Source organism: Balaenoptera musculus, chromosome 9, assembly GCF_009873245.2.
Source record: "Balaenoptera musculus isolate JJ_BM4_2016_0621 chromosome 9, mBalMus1.pri.v3, whole genome shotgun sequence".
NCBI classification, from domain to species: Eukaryota; Metazoa; Chordata; class Mammalia; order Artiodactyla; family Balaenopteridae; genus Balaenoptera; species Balaenoptera musculus.
The window spans coordinates 6,984,930-7,001,881 of NC_045793.1; the positions used below are offsets into that span (position 1 = coordinate 6,984,930).

Consider the following 16,952-nt stretch of genomic DNA (forward strand, 5'->3'; position numbering starts at 1 on the left):
CCCATCCTTCAAGCCTCGTCCAGGAAGCCTCTGGGGACTCTGGGCTCAGGGTGGCTCTGAGCACCTGATGCCCTGGTGCCTGCCCGGTGGGCATGACCTCACTACCGGGCGCGGGCCTCTCCTGTCTCCCAAACTCCTCCAGGCCAGGCATCTGCCCTGTGCTCCTGCCCCTCTGGCCATCCCTTTGGCCCCCAGCCCAGCAGCAGGCTGGCCCCCAGGAGGCTCAGCGCCGAAGGCCTGACCCAGAAAGCAGCAGCAAGGACGCACAGGGAGGCAACGCTGGCTGACCGTGAAGAGAGGGAGACACAGGGCTGCTAGGACGCCAAGGCCAGCTCCCCAGGCCCTGCACCCCACCCGCTGGGCCCGAGTCTCCCCACTCACCTCCCTGGGCTTGGGGGGGGACAGCTGCCCAGGCTGGGTGGAGGAGAGGGCCGGGGTCCAGGCTGTGGACGGGACTCTGAGAGGAAAAATAACCAAGGGGACTCCCGGGGCTCGCCCAGCTTCAGAGCCGCATCCGGGCAGGGGGTCATCTCCGGGTGGGTCTGGGGCGGGGAACCTGGGCGGGCACTGCGCGCTAAGCCTAGGCAAGGGGATGCTCTCCACAGTGGTCCTAAAGGCGAGGATGCCCTGGAAGGCTTGTTAACCAGGTGGCTGGGGCCCACCCCACAGTGTCTGCCTCAGGAGGTTGAGGCTGGGACCTGAGACTCTGCACTGCTACCACCTTCCGGGTGACGCTGATGCTGCGGCTTCAGGGGCCACACGTTGAGAACCACTGACCTCCAGACTCTAGGACAGGGGCACAGACGCCGAGAACCACTGACCTCCAGACTCTAGGACAGGGGCACAGACGCCAAGAACCACTGACCTCCAGACTCTAGGACGGGGCACAGACGCCGAGAACCACTGACCTCCAGACTCTAGGACAGGGGCCACACTTTGAGAACCACTGACCTCCAGACTCTAGGACGGGGCACAGACGCCGAGAACCACTGACCTCCAGACTCTAGGACAGGGGCACAGACACCGAGAACCACTGACCTCCAGACTCTAGGACAGGGGCACAGACGCCGAGAACCACTGACCTCCAGACTCTAGGACAGGGGCACAGACGCCGAGAACCACTGACCTCCAGACTCTAGGACGGGGCACAGACGCCGAGAACCACTGACCTCCAGACTCTAGGACAGGGGCCACACTTTGAGAACCACTGACCTCCAGACTCTAGGACAGGGGCCACACTTTGAGAACCACTGACCTCCAGACTCTAGGACGGGGCACAGACGCCGAGAACCACTGACCTCCAGACTCTAGGACAGGGGCACAGACGCCGAGAACCCCACAGCGGGAAGGGCCCTCCGAAGGCACCCGTCTGCAGCAGGTCAGCACGCCGGGCCCACGGGCACTTCGCGGGTGAAGGCGGCGCAGGTACCTCCCACAAGGCTGACCCTACGAGGCTAAGCGGGGTAGCCGGGTGCCCCACGCCTGCCAGTGCCTGCGGGTGGGGGCAGACAGCCCTCCTCATCGGAGCCGGCCTCGCAGCCTTCCACACCAGCGCGCGGGGCCCCCCTCAGGGCACACTCGCCACTGGCACAGCAGTGCCCAACCCCCGGGCACGGGGGCGCTGCCGGTGGGGACACGGGTGCAGGGGGATGGCTGAGGGGTCCTGCCCGTCCCTCCTGTCCGCTCCCGCCCCCAGCCCAGCCTGTACCTGGCTCACAGCCCAGCAGCTCCGCCGGCAGGGGGATGCCATGGTTGGCCTCCCCGTGGGGGGCGGCACCGAGGTACACATCGAGGGGCCACACCCGGATGTACCGCGCCTGCACCATCCGGCCAAACGTCCACACTGCGGGAGCCACGTCATCCCGGTTCCCAGGAAAAAGCTGTGGGCACAGGGGTCCCTGCTCACCGAGGCTCGAGCCGGCCTTCCGCTCAGGCTGCCACCGTGACCCTCCCCAGTGTCCCCCTTGCCCATCCCCCAACCTTCATGGCATGGACCTGGCCTTCCCAGAGCTCATGCTCTCCTGGCATAAGCCATCCAGGTCCCTCAAGGTTGAGGGGCTCTGGTCCTGGTTTCCCGAGGGCCACGCCAGTGCCCAGACACAGCAGGTGCTCCTCAAGCGTTTAAGAGCGAACATACTGTCTCCCTGGGGAGGAAGCAAACCCCACGAGGGCAGGGCCGTGCCCAGGCTGCTCTCCACGGGTTGTGAGGCCTTCAGTGAACTTGATGTCACCCCAACCCCCTCCCTCCACAGTAGAGCTTCCCACACCTGCCCCGTGTCTGAGCCACTTCGCTTGTTTCTGATGCCCCTTTGACAGTGATCCCCAAGCCCCCTGCTCCACGGAACACTGTCCCTGCTACTAACAGGTGTTGGACAAGCCTCTAAAACAGGCAATGTCCTTCTGGATACTAGAAGCCCCTCAGGGACAAAGACTTTGCATCCCACAAAGGGGCATGGTGGGTCTCTGGCCCAGGGGGTCCAGATGGGTGGTAACTTGGGTGGAGGCTGAATACCAGGCAGGATGTCACGATAGTTGTGCCAGTGTAGACCACCATTGCTGAACTGAAGCAAGTCTGAGGACCCAGCCCCCTGCACCATGATGCCTGGGGGGAGGGGCAGGGGTCAGAGTGAACACTACCCTCAGCCCACCAACCTCCACCGCCACCGCTACCACCATCCACTGTCTTCCACCTCCTCCTCCAGCCCCTGCCCCCTCCCCACGCACCACTGAGGTTCCGGGGCCATAGCAGGTCCAGCTGCAAGTAGGGGGGCTGGGTGTGCCACTGAGCATAAGCATCCTCTACGGGGCTCCAGCCCTGCTGCCCAGGTGCCCCCATGGGAGGCCTTAGGATGGCAGCCCAGGTGCGGCGCTCCAGCTGCTGGGCCGAAGCATGCAGGCTCCCCTCGGGGAGTCGGGCCAGGCCCAGGGGAGAACAGCAGGGATCTGGGTGCACGAGAGAGGGGCTGGAGTTGGGGGAGGGCAGAGGGTGGCAGGAGCCTGCTAGGGGCATAGTTAGGAAGGCACAAGGGGAGTTGGGGGATTTGAAGGGCCCACACAGTTGACCTTGTGGTGTCAACAGGGACAGAAGGCTGGTGCAGGGAAGGCAGGGATGGAGAGGCAACTTAGGCTGGGATGACGTCTAGATCCTTAGGCTAACCATCCTCCCCATGGAAGCAAGAGCTATAGCCCAGCGATCCTGTTTCCCCTCCCAGGTTGGACAACCCTTGGGCAACATCCCCCCTCCGCCCTACGATAGCCCGTGGCCCTTACCTCCAGGGGGAGGCAGAACGTGGGTGATCAGAGGGGCCCCGATCTGGGGGCTTGGGGCTGGAGGGGCCATGTGGCAGACCGTGTGGTTCTCTCCTGTGTGGGGAGACTCAGGCTCACACCAGCCCCTGGCCCAGCTCCCTGACCTCTCTCCACTTCCTGCGGCACTTTCTCTCCCACGACTTCCCAGAAGCTTTGGGAACAGCTCCCCAGCTGGAAAAGCCCATCCTCTTTCCCTTGTTGTGAGTTGGGGGTTTTCACTTCCACTGAATACTTAGAGAATGTAGAATAAAACCGCCAGTCCAAAGCCACTTCAGGGGCCAGGACTGAGCGGCTGCAGTTCCTAATCCAGGGCTGCTGTCGCTAATAGGGTACCCTTGTGGGCACGAGAAAAGGGCATCTCTGGATGGAAGCGGTCCTCCAGGCTAGAGCCTAGCCACCACTCGCCACATAACTTGTGCAGTGAACCACCTGTACAACTGTACATGCGGGCTCTCTCCTAACCTCAGCAGCCTATGGGTGCACTTTTAAGATATGGAATCTGGGCCCAAAGACACATCAGTTTCTGAGCCTTTGTATCTTTCTGTTTTATTTATAATTCAGTTTCCAAGTAAAGATGCTCTTGAAAAGCCCAACTTTGTCATGGTTGCTCTTAGGGGGAACAGGGAAGGAACCAGATCTGGCCCAGCAGAACCAGAGAAAAGAAAGTGCCCTCAAGGGTGACCTCACAGGGGAGGCAAAACCCCAAAAAGGTCAGAGAAGGTGGGCAGAGACTGAGGCCCGGCCTTAGGAGAGCAGAGACAAGCGCTCTTCCCCCAGCCCCACCCCAGAGGGCCCCTTCCTTCCCCAGCATCCAGGACCCAGGCTCCCATCACCCTGAGGCTGGGGTAGCCGGTGCCCCCCTGACTCGGTGCTGCCACCTGTGGCTCCCTCTGACTCCTCGCCATCCTCCTCCCCTTGGGGCTCCTCTGCCACCCCGCAGACCCACTCACTGGGCAGGACACAGTGGCAACATGACTCTCCCACTCCCTCCACCAGAACCCAGTCCTGCGGGCACAAGAGTCAGGCTAGACGTGCTGAACTGGCCACCTGCCTGGCCCGACCCGCAACCCTGGCCTCTACACAGCTCACCCCGCCCCCGCTGCCCTGGCCCCAGGGCCCCTGCTCCCCCTCACCTGGGGGCAGCTGCCCAGCGGGCAGCAGGGGGAGCAGCGTGACGTGCTGTCGTGCAGACACTCGCAGACCCCGCAGGGGCCCTCTTGCCAGCGATCCCCCACTCGGCGGACCCGGCGTGCTGCTCACAGCCCTCACGGGGCCTCTTCTGGCACCTGGGGAGGGAGGGCCGCCCCTCACCTGGTGAGTGGGCTCAGCTATGCAAACACCCCATTCTGGTTTGCCCGGAGTGAGGGGTTTCCCAGGACTCAGGACTTCCAGTGATAGAACCTGGAAAGTCCTGGGCCAACGGGAACACTTGGTCACCCCGTCACCCCGACCCCACCCCAAACCCGAGACACTGCAGCTGGCCCAAGAGAGGGGTATGGAAGCAAGCTGTGCCAGCGGAGCGGTCCCAGAGGGGGCTGGACAGGCAGATATAGCTACTCCCCATACAAGCCTCACCCCAGGTACCTCCAGAGGCACGAGGTGCAAACCGGAGGGCCCATACCCATCCCTGGACTTGTGGGCTCCCCACATCCCCTTTTTGGACCTCCAGGGCATAAAACTGATGCAGGAGAAGGCCAGGGATCCCCAAAGATGCGCTGGGAGTCCTGGTGTTTAGACTAATAGGGGCACAGAGCGCGGGGGTCCTTATCTGGGGTCCGTGGTGCCCGTGAAAGCACCCTGAGCACAGGTGGCTTCCCAAGTGGGAGATGGAGGTGAGGTCAAGGTCCCCGCAGGTCCCTGGCGGGTGCAGTAGCTGCGGGCCTTGCGGTGGATGCCCCGGCACTGACGACCTCGGCCAGCGAGGCGGGCACTGTTGGCGCTCTGGAAGGACCACTGAATGCTCCGGCTCCCACAGGGGCCCAGGCACTCGGCCCAGGGGGACCAGGATGACCAGCCACAGTTCACTGAGGGAGGGCCAAGGGTCAGGGCCGCAGCAGGGCTGGGTGCCCCGCCGGCTGGTCTGGGAGGAGACCAGAGACCCCTCAGGAAGGGCCGGGGGGCCTCACCGGCACAGTCTGGGTTGGGCCGGCAGCGCTGGGGCCGTCCATCTTGGCAGATGCAGAGCCGGCAGTCGGCCTCGATGCACCAGTAGCGGGTGCCGTCCACCAGGCAGGGGCACTGCCGTGGCCACACACACCGCCCCTCGTCACCCAGCACCTGCCCTGTAGGGCGCCAGCAGCCTAGGGAAGGCCCAGGGTGAGGCTTCTCTGCGGAGAGCTCGGTCCCGGCAGACATGCCCGCCGTACCCCAGGCCCAGAGCCCCCTTACCTGGGCTGCTGCAGGGCCGGTCAGGGGGGCACTCGGCCTGACCAGAGACGTCATCACAGGTCAAAGGGCAAGGGGCACAGGGATGGAACACCAGCTCCCCGGAGCAGGTGACACTGGGGCAGCCGTCCTGAGGGCAGGGTCCTGAGACGAAGCCAAACCAGAGGTCATCGAGGGTGGGTCCCCTTCAGGGACAAGCCGCCCGCCAGAAGCCCCTCCACACTTCACCCACCGTGCCCTCCTCCCGTCCACTCACTGGTCTGGCGGGTGCTGGGAGCGTCCCCAGGCAGCATGGCACAGGTGTGGCCGCCCTTCCGGGGTGGGTGGCGCTGCTGCTGCCGGGTCCTGGTGCCCCTGCATGGCTCAGAGCACGGGGACCAGGGACACCAGGAGGTCCATTCACCGTCCACAGTGAGGAGGAAGGGCCGAGCAGTGGGGAGGCGGGCCGTGAGGTTGGGCCGGGGACCAGGGCCTTCCTCCCTCCGGCTCTCTGTAGGCCCCGCCCACCCCACTGGCCTCCTGGTGCCCAGGACCCCTCACTCGGGCAGGCGGCTGTGAAGCAGGCCTGAGTCTGGTACTCGGGGCCCGGGCAGTGCCGCAGCACCGGGAGACTGGGCGGCGAGCAGCGGCGACTGCAGCCCCGCACCCCGGGCCCACGCGTCTGGCTGCACGGCGCCCATGGGCTCCAGGGGCCCCAGGCCTCACAGCGCTGCTCTTCCCAGGAGGGCCCTGCCTCCCCCGCCAATTCACAGTCAGGCTGCCCATCGCACACCTGGGGAGGGAATGGGGTCAGGGCTTTGGGGGCACCACCCGCTCCCCACCCTCACCAGCTGGAAGCTGAGGCAGAGGCCATCCGGGTAGGAGTATCCTGGGCAGGGAAGCCCTGTCCTGTTGGGGCCTCCTGGGACTGGCAGCCCTCTGAGGGGAAGGGGAGACAAAACAGGTGGGAGTGAGAGCCACCTCCCAGGCCCCCCCAGCCTTGGCCTCCATCAGGCGAACAGTGTGCCTACCACAGCCCAGCTCATCCTCGCCCTGCGGACAGTCGGGGAGCCCATCGCAGAGCCGCTCAGGGTTCAGGCACAGCTGGGGAGCCAAACCACAGGGGAAGAGGCTGCCGCAGGGGGGCAGGAGCCTGCAGAGGGGGGCGGGGAGCCGAAGGCATGGGCTGCGGGTATGAGGCAAAACCCTCAGGGGACATGGCCTGGCTCAGACACCTTTGTGAGGGGTCCAGGAAGGGCAGGCCACAGGGGAGGAGATGGGGCCTGTGGACAGCGCCCAGCCGCCACCAGGTGGCCAGGCCGTGAAGGTCTGACTTGCGGGGACACAGAGGCCTGGTAGGGAGAAGCTGGGGGAGCCCCCCCAAACTGCCCCCCCCACACTGCGGCAGAGTCACTCACTGCCCACCCTCTAATGCATCCAGCCCAAATGTGGGCAAAGACAAAAGCCCTTTCTTCTCTCCCCCGGGCTGGGCAGGCGGGCAAAAGTTTCCAAAGAGAGTTTCCGGGAAAAGATTCAAGGAGGACAAAACTCGCTTAGACTCGGCGGCCCCCAGACCTAAGTCGCTCTCTAGCGAGCGCCCCCGCGAAGCGCAGGGGGCGGAGGTCCGTCGGGTGGGGGCGGGAGGAGAGGGCGCCCCGCCCGCTGGGCGCGTGGCCGCGCCGGCCGGGCTCTCACCGCAGGCGCCGGGGTCCCCGTCCGAGCCGTCGCACAGCGGCGCGGGGGCCACACAGAGCGGGCCGCGGGCGCAGGGCGGGAGGTGCGGCGCGCAGGGCCGGTCGCAGCCGCTGTCGTCGCCGCCGTCGGCGCAGTCCTCCTCGCCGTCGCAGCGCCAGCCCCGCGGGGCGCCCTCGCCGCTGCCGCCGCTCGCGAAGTCGACGGGGCCGCAGGGCGGCGCTGCGGGGGCTTCCGCGCTCCACCCCGGCGGGGCGCCCGGGGAGGCCTGCAGGCCGCAGGGCCCTTCCACCGCCTCTGGCTCTGCTCCCCCTCCAGGCCCTTCCGGCCCCCTACCTGCGCCCGGCCCTCCCCAAGTCCAGCCGCTCCCGCTTTTTGCTGCCCTACTGGTTTTCCAAAAGCTCTCCCGCCGCCTCCAAGAATTCCCGTTAGACGCCAGTCGGTTTAGAGGGGGGCCTTGAACTTCTGGGAATAAAGTTTGGACTCTTTCAGTTCCCCTCAAACGCCCTTCACTTCCTTCATTCCGGTGTCTCCAGGGGGCTGAGTCTGGGCCCTGCTCCTTCCCACCCCCAGCATCTGCCCCAAGGCCTCCCTCTGAGGCGCTGTCCCCTCCCTTCCAGGCCTCCAGACCCCACTTTCTCACCCCCTTCCCTCCAGGAGACTCACGGGGGCTGACGCTCGCCTGGGGTGTAGGTGCAGTCTCCCTGGAGACAGCGGAGGGGCCAGGCAAGGTACCAGCCGGGGGAGTGGGCAGAGAGGGGAGCGGGCAGCGCCCAGGCCCCTCGTCGGCTCCATCTGGGCAGTCCCAGATTCCGTCACACAGGTGGATGGTCCCCACGCAGGCACCATCGACGCACGACACCTCCCCAGGGGTGCAGTTCACTTGCCCTGTAGCCAGAGAAAGGCGCTGGTCCCGGGGCACTGCCCCTTCTCCTCACTGTTTGGGGTGCCCTCACTCACACACCCACAGGTGCCCACTTCTCAGCCGGAAGCTGGATTGGTGAAGGAGGGGAGGCAGGCAGGTGGGGACCCACAAGATGGGTCTCTCGGAAGGGGACGCCTGGTGGGCTGGAGTCCGGGGTAGGGACCGCTAACCCCGACAGGACTCCTCGTCAGCAGCGTCCAGAAAGTCAGGGTGCCCATCGCAGAGCAGGGCGGGGGCAGGCAGCGCCCGTCAGCGCAGGCCAGTGAGTCCTGGGGGCACGGGCAGCCCTGCTCATCCGTCCCGTCTCCACAGTCGCCCTGCCCATCACAGATCAGGGCCAGGGGCAGGCAGTGGCCAGAGCTGCAAGACATCTGCCCCTGCCCACGGCCTGGGGTGGCACAGCCTGGTGTGGGGAGGGCAGGCAGGCTGAGGACGCCGACAAAGGGTCCCAGAGAAGCCCCCAAACCCAGAAACCAGAACAGCCCTGCCCACAAGTCGCAGCTGCTGATAACAAGAGCAGCAGCTTAGGAAGCCACCCTAGGACGCATGCTTCCGTTACACTTTCAAGGACTAACCCGCCGCTTGGCCACTGCCACCCAGGACACTCACCCTCCTCGTCTGAGCCATCGCCACGGTCATCCTGGTAGTCACAAAGCCACCCGTGGGGCACACAGTGCCCACTCTCCTGGCATGGGGCCTCTCCCTCCGCACCGCCAGGCACCGGCCCCTCACCGCGGCTACCATCATCCCCACAAAGCCACTGACTTTCCTGGCACGTGCTGAGGACACAGTGTCCTGGGACCCGCTGCAGCACTGGGCTCAGCCAGCCCAGGGCACAGGGCTCCCCCCGAGGCCCCCCACTCACCAGTTGCCACAGTCTCTCTGCAGTACGGTGCCCGGGGGGAAGAAGCTGCCTCGCCACTCGCAGGGGCAGGGAGCTGGCTCGAGGCAGACTCCTGAGATCACAGAGGGCAGGGCTCTGGCAAAAGGGGCGCAGCAGGCCTCTGTGCCAGCCCTGTCACCATGGCCTTGTGGGCCCCTCCCCTCTGCCCACTCTGACCCTACACGCAGTGCAGCTCAGGACAGAAGCAGCCCTCCACACGGGCAACGGCCTGGCAGTGCCACCCAGGCTCAGGACCGTGGTCATGGCAGGTGGGGGGGGGGGCGCATGGGGCCACAGGCCTCATACCCCTGGCCCCCTTCACACTGCAGAGCTGGGTGGAGAGGAGAGAGGCTTGGGTCCCTGAGGTGCAAGGGCACCAGGATGCAACAGCAGCAGGCGAGCCAGCCTGAGGCGACACTCAGGGAGGGCATGGGGGTGTGTGGCGTAGACTCTTGCCGAGCCCCTCCCAAGGCTATTTGCAAAGTGCACGCTCCACAGAGCCGCAATTTCATCATGTTTGGTTCATCTAGGAAAGTGTCTAGCGCACAGTAAGCACTCCACACGTATTTGCCCTTGAATGAACGAATGGCTGGCTCTCAGGCTAGGAGAAGTATCCTTGAAGGAGCTGAACGTGTGGTGGGTTTGGGCATCGGGGACCAACGGCGGGGCACACTCACTGGCAGAGCTCCTGGCTGCGCCAGCGCATGTGGGTCCCGGGCCGGGAACACTCGTCTGCGTAGGTGGCGATGGCCGGGCAGAGACACTCACAGTCGCCCCCTGAATCACATCTGAGGGAGGGAGCGCTCGGGCCCAGCGCCCGCCACCTCCACGCCCCGCCCTTCCCCAGGCCTGCTGCTCTCACCCGCGGGTGTCATGCACACACCACTCGCAGTGCTGCTCTGGGGGCACCGGGCGAAGAGCGGCTGCAGCATCACCCCGCAGCGGGCGCGGGCCCAGCCGGCCCGGTGGGCGTTCACCTGCGGGCACACCCCGGTGGACCAGCCAGACTCCTCCGCAGCACCCAGCCTCCCGAACCCCCCACCCCGGGTTTCCGCAGCTGCCCCTCCTCCCTTTCCCCTTTCCTGCCCAGCCTCACGGCGCAGGGGGGCGGCAGGTCTCCTGGCTCTGGGCAGAGAGGACTGAGGCACCAGGAGTGGGTGGCCAGTTCAGCCATGGGCTCCAGGCAGGACTCCCTGGCGGCTCCGAAGGTCATTGCTAGCGTCTCCATCAAAGTCTCCACACAGCCCAGCCACCCTGCCGCGGAGCTCGGGGGACAGCTGCACCAGGACCCGGGTGCCTGGACGGAGAGGGCAGCAGGGGGAAGGACTGTGGAGACAGGATGCCGGAGGCCTTCTTTAGGGCAGGGGGCGGCGAGAAGACCTAGGCGCCTATTACGTGGGCCTGCTTGACCTTCCCAGGTAAGTACCACCACCCACCACGGGGCGCTGGCTCCCTCTTTCGGGGGTGATGATTGGTGGGGATAGAAGAGACCTACATTTGGGGGGCTAAGGGCAAGAAGTGAGAGCCTACTTTCCTAATTAAACCCAGGTTGGGGGGGGTGGGGTAGGGAAGTTCTCCAAAGGGCAGGATTCCAGACTCCAGGACGGCCTGTGACACCCACCAGCCCCAGAGGCCTCAGTGCAGGCGACTTTTTCCCACAATGGGGGTTATTTTGATTTCCTTTGATTTCACAGTAACGGTTATTTCTAAATCGCCAACTGCTTGGGTTTGAGTGGTGGGATGTTAGGAAATTTATTTTTATTTCTTCTCTCTAAAACTTGGTATTTTTAAACTGTTTCTTTGGTGAGGAGGTATTGCTTTCATAATGAAGAAAAATATAATTATGAAAACATAATTTGGAGACTCTGACCACACATGAGAAGGAGGAAGAGTTTGTGGGGAGCTTCGGGGTGTGGGTGAGATGGCTGGGGGCGGGGGCTGACCTCCATCCCAGAGCAGCGTGAGGCCCAGGCAGGTGGTGAGAAGCAGGAAGAGGCCTGCACGGCGCAGGCTCAGCCCAGAGCCTGTGTAGACCTTGGGGGTCATTACACTCACTCCATTCACTGTCACTGCCTGGCCTGTGGAGGGAGAGAGACATTCAGGCTCAGCCTTAGGATAAAGGGGCTCCAAGATCCCCACGAGGCCCTCCTAGCCTCCCCTCCAACCTTTCCTTTGCTCCTCTAGCTGTGTGACCTGGGGCTAGTCATTAGACCTCTCTGGGCTTTAATTTCACGGAGCCTTCCAGAATTATGATTCCCAGCCAAGAGAAGAGGCGCCAGCCCCACTGCACCGACGGCTAGCAGTGGGGAGACACGGGGAACCCCAGACCTCGGCTACCCATGCAGAGCTGTGATGCCACCTGGGGTGCCCCTCCCTGGCAACATCACCCTTCAATGTCGCAGCCACCTCTCAGCATGTGCACAACGGTGCTCTGCAGCCGCACGGTCAGCGCTTGGTGCAGGTGAGGCCGCTGGCCCCGCAGGGCAGGTCCTGGGCAGAGACTGTGAAACGGCCGCTGGCCTCTCGCACCAGCAGATACTCGCAGGCCCCGGGGAAGGTGAGGGCCAGCCCATCAAATATCACATGGGGGGCACCTGATGCCTGGCACCGTCCATCGCACCACTGGCCCGTGCAGCGCCACTGCCGACCCTGGCACACCCTGTGGGCAACGGGGAGAGGGGAGACAGATTCACGAAGACAGGGACCTGGAACTGTATCCAGGGGAGGCAGCCGGTCCAGATTCCAAGCAACTCCAGACTGACCCTCAGTTTGGAGGGATGCTGAGGACTCCCGTCGTCCAGGCCAGTCTGGATATCCCACCCACCATCACCCCAGCCCCTAGCCAGGGGTCACTAGGTCACAGGGTTACAGGTCACGGGCTGGGCATACCAAATGTTGTAGTCCTCCTGGATTGCAGCGTTGGGCGGGTACCACTGCCCACCGTGACGCCAGGGACAGAGTTCGGGAGGTATGCAGCCCTCATCCTGAGCAGAGGCTGGGGACAAAGGGCTCCTGGGAGGACTGCCTGATGCCCCTCCGCCCCCAGTTACACACAGGCAGGAGTCAGGGCAGGGCTCTGGTTAGGGTAGCCCCCTCCAGGACTTACCAGCAGCACAGTTCCTGGGGGACAGACACAGCCCCCCATACTGCCTGGGGGGGCAGGAGCCGTTGGCACTGGGGCTGTCACAGGTGAGGAGGCAGGCACCAGGGACGTAGACGAGCCCACGGGGGCAGAATGCCCACGGTGGGGCGCAGCGTTGAGCAGTGCAATTCCATAGGCCCTCTCCTGGCAGATGCTGCCAGAGGTGGGGAGGCAGGTAAGGGCCAGGCCCCTGACCTGCCCTGGGAGAGCCTCAGGATCCCAGGGGTCTGGAGCCCCTAACGTTGAGGGAAAATCCAGCTCGAACACTGGAGACCTGAGCGTCTCACCCCCAACCCCAGTTGTCACAAGCACAGGAAGTGGGACTGTTTCCAGCACCTGGCCATACCTGGGATAGACACTGTCCCCCTTTCCTGCCCCAACTCCAATAGAGGCCATTCTCTGGGCTCTGGGGAGGGACAGAGATATTGAACAACCCTACTCCCAGCACAGGTAGGAAAAGGATTTCACTGAAGTTGCACTCTCACCCACCAAAGCCTGGATCTGGCACAGGCTCTGTAGGTCTGTAACTTGCCTTTACTTTGTAACCCTTTGAAGAGCCTCTGGGCCACACTCAACTGGAATTCAGAGATCTGGGTTCTAGTCCTTCATCATTAACAAGCTATGTGACTCTGCAAGCTATTTAGCCTATCCAAGCCTCAGTTTCCTCATCTGCAAAATGGGAACAATTCTTCTTCTTCCTACTTTACTAGGTTATTGTAAGAATTAAGTAAGATTAAATAAGGTAATATACGTGAAAGTGCTTTATAGGCCCTAAAGCACTCCACAACTGAGGGGAAGTTATCAGCATTTTGTCATTCTGACGTGCATGCCATTGTCCTGGAACCCACAGAGCTACATCCCCGGCCCCTTTTCTCTAAGCTCCACCTCTTCACCCCCAAGCTTTTTGCCTCCCCCCACAGGTGTGTGCTCTTACCAGCGGTTGCAGTCCTTCATGGTAGCACTACCAGGGGCATAGCGATGGGCCCCAAGCTGGCAGGGGCATGAGCCGGCGGGCACACACTGGCCCTCAGGTCCCAAAGCAGCCCCAGGGGGCAATTACAACCGGCCACACAGCTGCCCAGCTCCCCACAGCCTTCAGTCTCCCCACAATTCCGACCGCACACTGGGGCACACTCCTGGTACTCCTGGCCACCAGGACACAGGACAGCTGGGCACAGAGATGCATGCAGGTCAGGGGCATTGCCACTGCTGCTCTGCCCACCCCTCCGGACCCGACAGTCCCTACATCTCTGAAAGAAGGCAAACCCAGCAAACTGCCGAGGTCAGAGGTCCTTCTGGGGACCCTCCCCTGCTGCAAAGCCGTTGGATCCCACTGAGCCATTCCTAGAAGGTGCTGGAGGAAAGAGCCTGGGGATGGGGCTGGCCGGCTGAGCAGACTCACGGCAGAGGGTCTGGTCTCTCCAGGAAAGCAGGGCACCCTCCTGGGCACAGCACCGAGCATAGGCAGCGAGCATGGGGCACAGGCAGTCCCCGCCGGGGGTGCAGCCACACGCAGCTGCCAAGCAGCGCAGGTGGAACGGCTCCCTGCCCACCAGCCCGTGGCACTCCTTGGAGGGAGATGAGGAAGGGGGTCGGCTCCTCCCCCACGGATTCCCCTGTCTCCTCTGGTCCCCACTGCCACCTCCCAGTGCTCAGCAGCCCTGGCACGGCACCAGGGCCCTCCCAGTAGCCCAGGAGGAGGGCAGGGCAGGTATTGACCCCATTTTACAGGTGCAAACAGGAGGAGCGCCCCCAACCTGGCTACCTGGAAGACTGGGCCATGCAAGATGGCACAGGCTGCCCCCACGAAAATGTGACGCTGAGTGTGGGTGCTGCAGCGGGAAAGTGGGGCGCTGTCCTCCGAGGGGCACCTTCCCTCGCCTGCCACTTGGAACTTGCTAGCAAAGGCGGCAATGCTGGTCTCCACGTCACCAGCAGGAGTCAGGAAGTCATCCTGCTGGTTCCAGGCCCTCTGTGGCTTCGCCCAGCCACTCACCCGCCCTCCGGCACACCTGGAGGGCATGGCGGGGGTCCAGGGTGATGTAGGCTGCAGGGTCAGACGCTCCCCAGAGGACGCGGGCCCCAGGCCAGCGCAGCAGCAGGAAAGTGGGAGAGGCGCGGGAGACGCTGAGGCCCCCAGTGCCGCGCCAGGGCAAGACCACATCCTGCCCGTCCACCAGTACTGCTCCTGCAATAGGGGGTCTGTGAGGGGGCAACCCCCAAAGGGCTGGGCTGGGCTGATGACGGTGGGGGGAGGGCACATTGCAGGATGGGGCTGTGAGAGGGGGAAGGACCTGGGGTAGGAGGGGGGAGGGCCTGTGTCATGGTGGGCTGCCCACCCTGAGCAAGGGGAACTGGAGTGACCCCTGGGAGGTCACGCATCCCACCTACAACCCCCACATGACCCTTAGCACCCACTTTGCCTTTGTCCTTGGAGTCAGTGTGCAGGAGGAGCTGGGCCCTGGCTGTCCAGAGCTGGGAGGGGCCTGCCTGGCTTGGTTACCCCAAGAGGCCTTTCAGATCCCTCAGAACTATATGAATTGTATTTCCCCTCAGGATGGGGCAGAAGACGCCTTGGAAAATCTCCACAGGGCTTTATGTCTGCTTCAGAGATGGCAGAGTGAGGGGGAAGTTGAGGCAGTGATTTTGGTTGAGGGAGGCTGGCGGGAGAGCTGGGCTCAGGAACCACAGGGCGGTGTGGATGGAAGGTGCTGGACAGAGCCCAAGTCCACAGGGAGAAGAGAGATGACAGGAGGCCCCTGGGGCCCGAGCCACACTCCAGAGGGCTGCTGGGAACAGAAGGCCTGGTAGGTAGGTACCTTGAGAGCTGCGGCTACCTGAGTCCCTGAGCTGGACGTGGGTGTCCCCCAGGGAGACCGAGGTGGCGTGGAGGCAGCTCCCAGCGTTGCACTCCCCGTGCTCCAGTACAGTCAGTAGCTGCCTCTTTACGAAGTCCTGGGGCCGATGGTGAGGGACATGGAGGCGGTGGGGCAGACCCTGAGAGCAGCTCCTGTTCTACTGGTCACCCACGGCACACACTGGGGGCAGCTTCCACGCAGCACGTATGCTGACCGCCTGCCAGCCAGCCAGACTCTGTGAGGTAAGGGGCTTAACCCTCACCAAGGGCTGGCATGTGTGACGTGTGTGTGTGCGCGTGCACGCGTGCACCCGCACGTGGAGGTGTGTGTGTGCATGTTTGGGCAACGTGTCTGCTCTCCCTCCTCCCTGTGGGTAATGTATGCTCACCTCTATGTGTGCCTGTGCACACACACACGCTAAATCTACGTGCACACGTGAGAGCATGTCACGTGCGAGCTCCTGTTTGTGCCTATGTTTGTAAGAAGGTGGCCTGGGCCTGAAGCTGGGAAGTCACCTAACTTTATTGGGAGAGGGCTGGGAGGAAGGAGGACCCTTATTTCCCCTGGGGTTGTTTTACAGGAAGTAGCGGGTGACAAGCCCAGCTGTCCCGTGTGTGAGAAAACCCCGTGAGGTTGGGTTTTGTTTTGTGCCCCTGGGCTGGGGTGGCGATGACAGCGGGACGTTCACAGGAACCTAAGGAGGAGGCGAGAACCCAAAGGGCAGGCTTGGGGGTCTGCGGCTGCCATCTTCCCTCCAGAATCGTTTCTCTCTCAGCTTTTCCCTGGACGACTGTGTGTTTTGTTTATTTAGTGGTTTGCTTACAGTCCCTTCTCCCCCATAGCACCCCCCGCGAGGGCCCCCGCTCTGGCACGACACCCCGCTCCCGGAGTTGGTCCTCTGCACACCTGCACCAGGCTGAAGCGGCGACCCGCGCGGCCCCGGAAAGAGAAGCTCCGCCCATCGAAGGTGAGGTAATGCCCGTCCCCGCCCACCGCGCCCTCGGCGGGGCACGCGCCTGCGCGCAGAGCCAGCGGCCGTCCTGGCCAACGCTGTGGGCGCGAGAGACGGGAGGGCGCGCTCCGGATCGGCCCCACGGCGGAGGGGGGGAGGTGGGGGTGGGGGGTGGAGTGGAGGGTGTGGAGGGGGAGGGACCGAGCTGGCGACGCCCTCCCACCCCCCCAAAACCCTGGTCCCTCCCTCCCCCGGCACCCCCTTCTCCCCGTTAGCACTAGAGGTCAGCTGATGGAGGTCACCGGCTAGGTTTTTAAGCAGGGCCGTCACTTATGCCTTGAGAGGTCACAGGTCTCTTGTGAGGGAGGCCCCAGAAGGGAGGCAGGTTGAGGAGACAGCATAAGGGAGGGATCAGAGGGGACCAGGGAGCCTCCAGCCCCAGCGAAAAGGCCAGCAAGGCCCGCGGACCCACCGCGGGCTGCGCAGCCGGCGCACGGTGTCACCGGGGTCGTAGCGCCGGCGTCGGTGGTAGCAGGGCCAGCGGGCGGAAGGCACACAGACGGCGCCGTCCCAGAAGAGGCCGGGCGGGCACTCGCAGCCGCTCACGCACCCTTCCCCGCAGGACCCCTCGCCCCCCTCGCCCACTGCCGAGCAGCTGGGCGGGCAGGCCGAGGCGCAGTCTGAGCACAGCCGGCCCCCCAGGCACAGGCGCTCTGCGGGCACAGGAGTGGGTTGTGAGGCCCAAGGAGCTCCCCTCCTCCCGCCAGATCCCGCTGCCGCTGAAGAGCCAGCAGGCCTTGGCAGCCCCGCCAGAGGGGCGCGCAGGG

At 64.1% G+C, this 16,952-nt stretch overlaps 1 protein-coding gene across 1 annotated transcript in view; it reads right to left on the reverse strand.

Moving 5' to 3' along the window:
- The window catches only part of LOC118901170 (SCO-spondin-like), a 49,793-nt gene that overhangs the window by 30,397 nt on the left and 2,444 nt on the right, over positions 1-16,952 (reverse strand). Inside the window, 44 exon segments of the mRNA XM_036864260.1 lie at positions 382-455; positions 1,481-1,621; positions 1,709-1,890; positions 2,503-2,602; positions 2,725-2,943; positions 3,271-3,363; positions 4,260-4,314; positions 4,443-4,558; positions 4,561-4,598; positions 5,186-5,333; positions 5,436-5,609; positions 5,698-5,838; positions 5,951-6,102; positions 6,234-6,466; positions 6,522-6,610; positions 7,363-7,587; positions 8,038-8,253; positions 8,461-8,517; positions 8,520-8,693; positions 8,900-9,069; positions 9,156-9,243; positions 9,345-9,460; positions 9,462-9,504; positions 9,852-9,961; positions 10,036-10,078; positions 10,081-10,150; positions 10,270-10,356; positions 10,358-10,470; positions 11,117-11,251; positions 11,580-11,624; positions 11,627-11,832; positions 12,063-12,157; positions 12,280-12,330; positions 12,332-12,454; positions 12,811-12,826; positions 13,250-13,349; positions 13,352-13,483; positions 13,718-13,883; positions 14,081-14,285; positions 14,326-14,503; positions 15,153-15,270; positions 16,080-16,186; positions 16,189-16,223; positions 16,598-16,838. Of these exon segments, the coding sequence (XP_036720155.1) occupies positions 382-455; positions 1,481-1,621; positions 1,709-1,890; positions 2,503-2,602; positions 2,725-2,943; positions 3,271-3,363; positions 4,260-4,314; positions 4,443-4,558; positions 4,561-4,598; positions 5,186-5,333; positions 5,436-5,609; positions 5,698-5,838; positions 5,951-6,102; positions 6,234-6,466; positions 6,522-6,610; positions 7,363-7,587; positions 8,038-8,253; positions 8,461-8,517; positions 8,520-8,693; positions 8,900-9,069; positions 9,156-9,243; positions 9,345-9,460; positions 9,462-9,504; positions 9,852-9,961; positions 10,036-10,078; positions 10,081-10,150; positions 10,270-10,356; positions 10,358-10,470; positions 11,117-11,251; positions 11,580-11,624; positions 11,627-11,832; positions 12,063-12,157; positions 12,280-12,330; positions 12,332-12,454; positions 12,811-12,826; positions 13,250-13,349; positions 13,352-13,483; positions 13,718-13,883; positions 14,081-14,285; positions 14,326-14,503; positions 15,153-15,270; positions 16,080-16,186; positions 16,189-16,223; positions 16,598-16,838 (5,420 nt within the window).